We start from the raw sequence: 10,513 nt of genomic DNA, 5'->3' as shown, positions 1-10,513 counted from the left end.
AGCTTCTCTGCTATGCTCCTAGAATAGATCTATTAATAATTTCCAGATCCTTCACATGCATGGTGGTCCGTAAAATGAATCTCCCTCTCTCAAGCGGCGTCCCTCTCAAGCTACTCAGACGCCAAGTGTCTGAGTGGAGGTTTGGCTCCGAGTTTAAAATTAAATTGTAGAGATGGATGCACAGGCTGATAGCCTGATCAGTGTGCGTGGGCATGTGTGACAACACATTTCCTCACCTCTGGCTAGCATCTGTTACTTCCCATGCTACTTATATCGTTTCTGTAAATTATTGATCAGCATCAGAGCAGTGTCCTCACACCTCCCCTCACCTGCATGCCCCGAGGCTGCGTTACATTAGTCATTCTTTAACAATTCCACTCACCCACTTTTCCTAAATCAATATTGTACCTAGCGTATAGGAGCAACCTATAGCGGCTGTCGTAGCAGCATTGGGAGGGAGGATACTGAAGCAGAAAATGCTGTGGAGATGAGACTCATAAAGCAGGTCTGGAAAGTTGTGTTCCTATCCCCCATGCTCGACTCCTAACCACTAGATCCCCTCGAAGTCGTAGTGAATGAGCAAGAGGAGGGAGCACGTGAGGGAAAGGTTCTAAAACACACCCATAGAGTTATCTATAAAAGTCTGCACCTCATTGTCTCCTCACCTCCCTCACTACTGACCTGCTGAGAACATGGGCTACCTGATGTACACTGCGGTGGCGGTTCTTGCGCTGGTGGCGTCCGGCTGGTGCAAGGAGGAGCCCGTCGAGCGTGCCGGGCTGAAGTTCAGCAGCAGGAAGTACTCCTCTGTCATCAACGTGCCCAACGGAGAGCAGTTTGGGAACTGGACCTGGCCCGAGATGTGTCCCGACAAGTTCTACGCTGTGGGCTTTAGCGTCCGGGTAACAGCAGCGTAGTAGGAGTATGAATTTAGAAAAAAATGTATTAGGTGAGATTTGGATCAATTGTAATAGGTGAGCTTGGTATTAGTTGTAATGTGTCCCTAACCCATCTTTAGTTTTTATAGGTGGGATAGGGATGAGTCGTTAATTCCTTACATTATTATTCAAGGTAGGGGGCTTTTAAGAAACAAAGCGGATCAATCAAGGCGTTTTTTTTATTCTTTTTTATTCTTGACAAGTCACAATTTTTTGTACTTTTCTTTTACTTTAAGACTAGTGAAGTATTCACAGGCTCCCATTGAGATTGGATAGATGGATGAAAGAACCGAAAGGTGATGAAAGAACTGAAAGGTGTGACCTCTGTCAGTTGACCTGACAGAGGTAACACCTTTCGGGAACCTAACTGCTGCTCTGTGATCTGCCAGGTGGAGTCCAACCAGTACGTTCTGGATGACACCGCCCTGAACGGAGTCCGCCTCATCTGTGCCAGAGACGAAGACCGCAGCTTCCTGTACTCCATTGAATCTCATGTGGGCTTGTGAGTAGAGATCGCAGCCTCAAGTCTCATATTGAGACTTGAGGGGCAGAGAAAACAGGTTCTAGTCACATGTGGGCTGGTGAGTAGTGGAACACGGGTTAAATTCCCATATGGGTTGGTCAGTGGTAGAGATTGGAGGTTCTAGTCCCACAAAGGCCAGCCTAGTAGGTAGAGAACACATACAGTCAGGGTGATAAAGGGCCTCCATGGGAAAGCACACACAAATATATATATCTATGAAACTGTTTATATATTTAGATAGACACCTGTCATCTTCTTTAGACCCGCCCCTGACACAGGTTCTAGACCTCTCCCTCTCTCTCTCGCACCACCTCTCTCTCTCCCACACTCTCTTATTTAAACCCTCTCCAACTTGATCAGTTTTAGTTAATTATAAAGTAAGACACTTATGTATGTCGTTTTGCTGATTATATTCTCAACTGAGCTGTAAAAAGAACTGTAGAGCTTTCTTAAATTACAACACATAACATACAATACTTTGGCATCATGAGCAGTGATTTCATATCTAGCACCTAGCCTAACATATGGATTACTTTTCTTAAATCAAAAAATCTATTTTACTGTGATCATGTCTGTAACTGCACCTGGTGTTTGTTTCCATTCTGAATGGGAAATTGCTTGCTGTAAACAGGTGAATCCGAGAGTAAACAAATACTTTCACAAGACAGATTGGCAGTTGCTCCCACGGTTAGATAAGGAGGTTGTTTCTGCCAGGGTTTCTGCCAGGGTTTAACCCAGGGCCTTGAAACCGAATCACAAACCTGCCTTCCTCCCAGTGTCTGTCACTCATTCGTCTTCCTCTCTCTTTCTCTAATTCCTTCTCCTTCTCTGTAGACCTCAACTCCCACTTCTTTCTCCTGTGTTTGTATCCTTGAAAAAAACACCTGAGTTCAACCTGTGTGTGTGTTTCCGTGTGTGTGTGTGTGTGTGTGTGTTTGATTGTATGAATGAACTGGTGTATAATCAAGTGTGTTTGCATGCATGTGTGCCTTTATATAAACATCTTCCGAGTTGTGTGTGTGGCAACAGCGCACAGTATAAATGTTGCCACATATGTATAGTTATACTAACTATTCACACATTAAGGCTGAATATAGCAGATGCTTTTATCCAGAGCGACTTACAGTGAAGTCAGATACTGCTATAATATAAAAAGTCTGCTGTAATTAAGGAGCCGTTATGTGTCCAGGCACCGAGCTCCAGGACGCCTATAGACACTGGGGATCGAACCCAGATCCCAAACCCTAACAACGACTTCTCCCCCCCCTGCAGCTATGGAGAGTGGTCCCAGCCCCAGTACTGCCCCAGGGGGGTTCTCGAGTCCTTCCAGCTGCGCGTGGAGCCCCACCAGGGTCTGTTCGGCGATGACACCGCCGTCAACAACATCCGCTTCCGCTGCAGCAGCCACCCCGTGCTGGAGGGCCCGGGGACCGGCTGGGGGGAGTACGGCTTCTGGAGCCCCGTCTGCCCCAGCGGAGGCATCTGTGGTCTCGAGTCCAAGGTGGAGGAGTACCAGCAAGGCCTGGACGACTCCAGCCTCAACGACGTGCGCTTCTACTGCTGCGATCGACCCCAGCAGGTCAGGTGATGGGTGGAAAGTAGACCAGGCTGACCCCCTTGATCGACTGCTTGTTTGTGTTTTTACACTGTCTGGTGGTGGTTGATGCGATGGTTGGGCGTTAACGCAGATTGTCCTATTGATTATCATGGTGGATTGTCGGTTAAATGTTGATTTAGAGATTTTTTTTTTAATTGGTATATCGTTGAATTAAATAAGAAGGAAAGCAAATATGAAAAAAAGAATGGTTTACACCTTAAGATTTTTTTCATAACATTTTCGTTTTCACTGTCTTTTGTTCTCAGTGATTGACGGCAAGTGCGAAGAAGGCCGACACTGACGACTTAATGTCCTCCAGTCCTGAGTATGGAAAATCAAATGATTAAAAATGTATTCCAAACCAAAACCAGGCTACTGTGGTTGGATGACTTCTTCCATAGTATACTGTTGTAAACTAAAATGTTTTGGGAATATTGAGTTTTGCCAGCACAAAAGTTATCTTTTCTAATTGTCGTCGTGTGGAGATTTCTTCTAAAGGCCCTGATTAGCACGAGGAAAGCGTGTTTTTATTTCCTGTCTAATGAACCAATAAGCTCTCAGCAAAGTCATCATAACGCAGAGCCGCTGACACAAGCATTACCATTCTCCCGAAACCAAGGTAATTAAGAAATGACAAGAGAACGGGTATTAATCAATTTAAACTTCAGAGCCTGACGAAGGTTGATAAGGTGGTGATTTGCACTCGCAAATATGATTGAGTTAATTAATGGACGAGGCGGCGTGTTAATCTTACGACGTGGACACACTGATTCAATGTTCTCTTTTTTCCAACACATTTTTATGGAGACACAGAGAACACACTGCCGCCTAATTTAATCACCGGCCGTACCGTAGGATACGAGCTGCCGTCAATGGGATTTGTGCTGAGCCGAGATGTTCCCACTAGATATGGGGGTAGTAGGCCTACGCGTGAGGGAGTCCGCCGTTCGAGTGGATTTACTGAAGTGTATTTTGTAAGTGCGTTTGACAGTATGTTTAACCGAGTCGACCCTCAATGAGAGAGCGTGTGTTTAGACGGAACCAAATTGTGTTGGTATAATTCAAAACATGTGTCCACCACTGCCTTCTCGACACTTGCTTGCCGCGTGATGAGTGTGAACGTGGTCCCCTACGTTACCACTAGATGGCAGTGATGTGAAGGTGGACTGAATAGGACAGTATGATGCATATAAATAATAGAAGCACACACACACACACACACACACACACACACACACACACACACACACACACACACACACACACACACACACACACACACACACACACACACACACACACACACACACACACACACACACACACACACACACACACACACACACACACACACTGTCTTTCAAATGCAACGCTGTACATGTCTGGCTTCTACATAAAACCTGTAGATTAGAAAGCGTGGGACTAATACAATTAATTCCCCGTAGAACCCCTTAGGCTAATAGTCTATGCTGATTTGCCCACCGGCTAATATTCTCTTACAGCAGCATACCAATCAACAGTGAAGAAAACCTTTTCTTAATTCCAAAAGGGGGACTAATTGTGAAATGGTGCAGCTGTCAGCAGAAGTTGAACCGTTACCCAATGGGCCCTCATTGTAAAGCTCCAAATGAAACCTTAGTTCCTCTACCGCCCCGGTCCGTGAGTTTAATATCCAAGCTACAGCAGATCTGTGGTGCTCTGATGAGCTTAGCGGCTCGTCGTTATCCGCCTGCTGTAATTCAAGCGCCGTTAATACCTGGGTGGTTTTGTTTTGGCTGGACTCAGATTCCGTTACGTTAATGACCGTAGACACTGCCTTCGGGTTTGGTACTAACTGACTCCTAGATTACAATGCGTTACCTTGACTGTGACTATGAAGTTGTTTACATAATCAAGTTATGCGTTCATGACTCCAGGAGTCATGAGGGGCTGGGTCCATCGGGATCATTGATGCATAGGCGTAAAGATGCAGCGTGGGCTTTCAGCTACCGGATGGTAGGCCCATTGTGTTGATGGAGTTATGAAATATCTAAGAATATGATCCAGTATACCGTTTCCATGGTAATGAAGGAGGCAATAACCAGATGGAGCCGAAATTCGAAATGCTTTTTTTTCCTTTCCGTTTTCTTTGTAATTTTTTTTTCATTCTCGAAACCAATATTCTCTTGATGGAAACAATAATTTGATTCTCCCCAAGGGCCATCACTGCTCACGCTGGCCTGCTCTATCGAATTAGAGGGCTCTTTTACTTTGCTTTATGAAGTGAAGCCGTCATTTGCTCTTGGAAATTACTTTTCCATTTCAAAGGCAACGAGGAGGGCGCCTTAACAAAGGGCCGGGGAAAAAGAAAAGATTCTCCCTGAACACTTTCTGTTTGATTAATCCCAGACACGTAGTGGGTCTTTGATGAGCTCGATGTAGACCAAGCGCTCCGCTGGCTTTTTAATGATTTTACCTACATATCCCCTAATAGCCTAAGTGAAAAAATCCCTAATAATGCAGGATTTCTTTATCAAACATAAATACTAACAAGGTAGACATGATTGCCATTTGTGTTGGTGTGTGTGTGTGGTACCCTTAACACAAGAAAAGACGAGAGCCATGTGTAGACATTAAATATAAATCAATTTATAATATACAAATTGTACAGATGTCATGATATCAATGGGAAGGTGGACACAGTCATGGCGGAGGAAGATAAAATAATATTTATTTTCTTCCTCGATGGCGGACAAACTTGGCGGAAGTGACCGCAGACCGTGATCAAAGATACTCCACATTCAAGACGGCAGCCGAGCTGAAGGAAATGATCGAGGCAGATCTTAACGGGACTGCGAGTGACGCACTGCTTGGAAAAGAAAACAAAGCCCAAAATGTCCTACGATATCATGTTTTCTGTCACTTCTAGACACAAAGACAGACGTGTGGCGTCCACCGATCGCCTGTGTTACAGCATTACTGAGAACAATTGCACCAGCTCATCTAGTCAGGCTCATAGTCGATGTTTACACACAACGGTTAACTGTATAATATGTGTTTTTTTACATGAAAGAATACATGGTTGCGGTTGTATACGTAGCTGCTGAAGCATTGGTGTAGCTCTGCTCAAAATGTGTTTTTCCATTGTTTATTTTTTTATTTCAATCTTTTTAAACAGGACAAAACGGATTGTTCTCATTGGAAGGTCGTGCTAGCCAATAAGCATTGAGAGACGGGAACCCTGTACATCTTGACCTAAGGTAGCAAACTGCTCTGGATGGGGAGGGAAAGCTGAGCTCTGACCCCGATTCTTTGCGTTAAGGTAGGGTTAACGTCGCGTCCGTCCCCATCTGACGGAAGGGGCTGAAAAAAAAATCTGCTACAAAAGAGGAAATGGGTTTGTGTTGAATATCACGACCTCCTGATTTGCCCATCTTTCCAAACACTTTTGTTTTCTCCCCAGAGCTAAATGTCAAAGGGGAATGAATGTCAGAATATGCGCCACAGATGTGAAACACCGGCAGCAGGCTTTTGTTCCGACTCGCTTGTACGTAAGGCAGAATACTGATAGCAACGCATTCATATTCATGAAGAGAGATGACAGTTATCTTGACTCCTGAGAAAAATGAAAAACATGATTAAATCTGAAGAAATAACCTGATCCGAGATTCCGCGGGAGGGGTGGGTGAGTGGGGAGGGGGGTTATCCATAATGATTACTGCAGCTGTTGGAATGGGTCTTTTGATATTGCCTTCCATAATTCATATTTGTTGTAGTCTCCAACCAAAAAAACACTAGCCCAACTGATGGGACCTGACAAGTCACACTGATTCCCAGCTGTGCCGCAAGACGCAAAAATACGTGTCATTGACAAAATAAGTGCTTATTACTGCGGAAATATCCCAAAGCAAACACAAACGCAGAAGGGAAAAATAAACGCAAGATAAAATACCACAGAATTATATATTACGGAATGAGCTACTATCTTCACTGCATATCAAGAGTGGTTATACGTTGTGCCAGCACAAAAGACCCTGGTCTACAGCTGTTGAAAAAGTCCCCTCTGATTTCAACAGTGACCCCCTGACCTTGTTTGCCATTAGTGATGACCTCCCACCCACCCACACGCGGGATGGAGCCATCCTTGAGGAGGAATAGCTAAAGGTACAGACCATCAGTAATATCCACACTTTTAGAGCAGAAACGGCGCAGGCAGCACTGAACCTCCTTCCTTCTGACGGTCACACTCTGTCACAGTGGTCGCTTGACCGATTCAACTGAAAAGCAGAACATTCACAATAAAAAACAACAACATTTAAATGGTACACATCTGAAATATGGATCAAAACCTTCGTAAATGTATATGGACAAAAACACAAGGATGACCTTCGGTTCAACCCTTTTTTTCCCCTCAAACCTTCATTTATCAGGAAACGATTAAGCATACCTTCAAAATATCAACACAATACTCTTATGTCGAGAACAAATAATGTTTAACTTTATGTCGTGCCTTTGAAGAAAATGATGTCTACATATTCAACCGTGGTGGCTGGTGGCAGTTAATAGTAGCTACAGGAATCGGGCAGATTTTGTTACAATGTTCAAACAAATGTCCATTCCATAATGAAACTAGAAAAGCAACAATAAAAAGTAAAACCTTCAAATCCAAAATAAAATGCATATTTTCAAGTGCAGCCCTGTTAATTGGGCAAAAATATAATAATCATACAGCATATAAAAATACAAATAAAATAACGTATGTAATGAATGAATGTGCATTTTCCGTAGCGCTGTCGTTGAAATATATCTATTCTCATTTAGAACAGAAATATTTGTTATTCTCCAGCCATTTAGTTCAGCTGTGATTTGCTGTAAATATCCTCTTTGGATCCCCTCCCATACGTGACCCCTATTATAAATGTATGATTTCTGACAGATACCCCGCCGACAAAAGCCATTAGCAGGCTTATGAGCGCTTCATAGCATCAATGTCGACACATCCTTTTTAAAATGGAAAGCAACACGATACAGCGAAACATCACATTATGACTCTGTTATTGTCAGAAATTATGCCTATTAAGAGGTGCTTAACAAGCTGTGGAGAAAATAATCAAATAAACGTTGAGATGGAATGCGGTATATAAACTGCTGTTATTTTTAAATTGGCCTATTCATTTTCTTTTATAGAACCGCCTAATGCCCGGCTCTTGCTCACAAACTCGATTCTTTCTCTCTTGCTCTCTCTTGCTCTCATTCTCTCTATCTTGTAAATTGATCGTAAAAGTCATGAAATAAGGGTTAAAAAAAACATTTCCTTTCCACACGCCACACTCATTCCGATGTGTTTTTTCGCCACATCTTGATCTACCTCGGTTTGACCGGAACATTCTTAATGCAAGGTGAGCCACCAAAACATAACAATCTGATTATCGGGCGTTCCCACTCTGCAGCACTTAGCTTCGAGCTTATCGTAAACGTAACTTCGCTTCACTTTGGATTGTCGCAACGGAACAGCTAGCACCATCGTCCTCTCAAGAGTTATTTTGCTCCTCCAACCAAACCTCTCCTGTGACCCCACTGTGGTGCACCCGGCACTTGGGAGAAGTCTGCCTTCAGGGGTTCCTAACCCCTGTTTGACCCATTCATCCATCAAGACCCCCTCTCTCCTTCATGCACTTGGTCAATCTTCCTACTACGTCACCTGACTTCCTAAAGAATTCTGTTGGTTCAGGGCTTTCTGGCAGATCGCCCTGAAGGCAGATCTCTGCCGTGTATAACGGGACCAGGTTGACAAGGTCTTTATCACGGTATTCTGAGGACTAGTGCCTTGTTACACGCTCAACCTTCATTGTGAACCGTCATGTACAATCGGCTTCTCTTTTCTCCAAGGTGGTGGGATCCTAATGGTGATCCTAACTAGGTATTCCCCCGGGTACATTCAGTATGTGTAATGCTGTGGGCTTGAGGGTCATCGTACAGATTGCGGGGCTCTGAGGCTGCAGGAAATCGGTTCCAGGGGTGGGCTAAGCGTGGCCGATAGCAGGGATACTTGTGTGTTAAGCAAGTCAAAGGACACAGCGGCGGTGTTCGGAGAATGACTTTGAGGATCGGGCAGGGTGGGGTTGGGGATGAGATTACGTTACAGGGCTTCAACCTATTCTCCAGATATAGGCTGTTTAAGAGGTAGGAGGGGGGGGAATAACTTTCATTGGCTGCCAGGGAAGGTTTACTGAGCTCCATCCGGGCTCTGATTGGTCGGATCGGCCTCTGCCAAAGGTTCTCTGGTGATTGCTTCCTCTGTCGTCTCCGGGAGTTTAGTGAGGAGCCCTTCTTCATCGTCTTCCATCTCCTCGTCTTCTCGCAGCCCATTGACGACCACCACCACCTCCACCGCGCTCCCCTGGATTTCCTCAGATCTTTCCGTATCCGGTACTATGTCTGAGGCGACCTCTCCATTTTGTAACGGCTCATCTGTTCTTTGCGCTGCCTCCCTTTCCTGTGGGCTTTCCTTGTTCTTCTCCTCTTCCTCAATCGTCTCCTTTTCTTCTTCTTCCTCTTCTTTGCCGTTTTCTCTTCCTCCCTTGTGCTCCGGCTGGACCTCTCCTGCCTCCCGCTTGCATGTCTCCTCTACAGACACCTTGATTTCGCTGTCCATCTTCCCATCTTCTTCCTCTTTCTCCCGCTCCTTCCTGGTCTCTCTCTCCTGCTCCGGCTTCTGGCTGGGGCTCCCGCCGCCATCTTGGTTAGCTGCTGCCCGCATCGCCTCCTTCTCCCCATCCTCTGCGTGTATCTTGGGATCTTCCAGGTCCTTCACTCCGGTCGACGCTCCAGGTTTATTCTTCTTCTTGTACTTTGCCGAGGCGGCCTCCTTCATGCACTTCTTGTTCGTCTTGCTTCGGGACTTGAAGATCAGCTTCTGTGAAGAGAGAGCGAGAGAAAGAAAGAGAGAGTATAAATGGATAAACGGTGCAGTAGAGGGTTGAATGTGTTTGTGGGGAATGTGCGGTCGTTTGGTCAATGTGCTGCCGGCCGTTTGGGTGTACGTACGCGTAGACTTAATTAAGAACGGATCACAGTAGATTTAATGTTACCCATGGATAACAAACTAATTGAAATGGCTGTGGCTAATGCGTAGACAGAAGGTCATTCTAAGGCAGGCTGTTATTATTGTTGCGTTCCAGGCCCTGCAGTCATTCCAAACAAATGGCTTTCCTTTCTCCAATGTGTGTTTGGTTTTCCCATGTATTTTAGACAACAAATATTTTCTTTACTGGCCAAGATTATGAAAGGACATTGTGCATCCTGGACCTAATGGCGGAGAGAGACAATACATTTCTCCCCCCACTATTCCCAGTGGGCCCATTAGTGTTGGAGCGTGGCACCCAGGCAATTTAAATCGGGGTCACGGAGAACGCAATGCGTTTTCACTTTGCTGTGAGAAACAAATGTGGAGACTCGGGGGTTGTCGCCCACAGT

At 45.0% G+C, this 10,513-nt stretch overlaps 2 protein-coding genes across 3 annotated transcripts in view; one reads left to right on the top strand and one right to left on the bottom strand.

Annotated features, from left to right (window-relative positions):
* The first annotated feature begins 568 nt into the window (after window positions 1-568).
* Window positions 569-3,378, top strand: LOC130392564 (vitelline membrane outer layer protein 1 homolog). Of its 2 annotated transcripts, XM_056603118.1 has the most exons (4): window positions 573-902; window positions 1,328-1,440; window positions 2,734-3,040; window positions 3,325-3,378. In XM_056603118.1, the coding sequence occupies exons 1-4, from the start codon at window positions 693-695 to the stop codon at window positions 3,325-3,327; spliced, it is 633 nt and encodes a 210-aa protein (XP_056459093.1). In that variant the 5' UTR covers window positions 573-692; the 3' UTR covers window positions 3,328-3,378. The 2 variants fall into 2 exon arrangements, with proteins under 2 accessions (XP_056459092.1, XP_056459093.1); XM_056603117.1 differs by lacking the exon at window positions 3,325-3,378 and having other exon boundaries at window positions 569-902; window positions 2,734-3,049.
* A 1,222-nt stretch (window positions 3,379-4,600) lies between these two features.
* The window catches only part of LOC130392555 (raftlin-like), a 93,453-nt gene continuing 87,540 nt past the window's right edge, over window positions 4,601-10,513 (bottom strand). The window contains exon 11 of the mRNA XM_056603107.1: window positions 4,601-9,953. Coding sequence (XP_056459082.1) covers window positions 9,264-9,953 — 690 coding nt within the window. The 3' untranslated portion in view covers window positions 4,601-9,263. The remainder of the gene's footprint in view (window positions 9,954-10,513) is intronic.

The sequence above is a fragment of the Gadus chalcogrammus genome, chromosome 11, assembly GCF_026213295.1.
Source record: "Gadus chalcogrammus isolate NIFS_2021 chromosome 11, NIFS_Gcha_1.0, whole genome shotgun sequence".
Lineage (NCBI taxonomy): Eukaryota > Metazoa > Chordata > Actinopteri > Gadiformes > Gadidae > Gadus > Gadus chalcogrammus.
Note: the sequence above shows the minus strand (reverse complement) of the source record. Positions and strands in the feature narration are given on the sequence as shown.

Coding starts and splice junctions, on each gene's coding strand:
- LOC130392564 (XM_056603117.1), top strand. CDS start 693: ATGGGCTACCTGATGTACACTGCGGTGGCGGTTCTTGCGCTGGTGGCG. Junction 903..1,327: donor CTGTGGGCTTTAGCGTCCGG/GTAACAGCAGCG, acceptor GTGATCTGCCAG/GTGGAGTCCAACCAGTACGT. Junction 1,441..2,733: donor ATTGAATCTCATGTGGGCTT/GTGAGTAGAGAT, acceptor CCCCCCCTGCAG/CTATGGAGAGTGGTCCCAGC.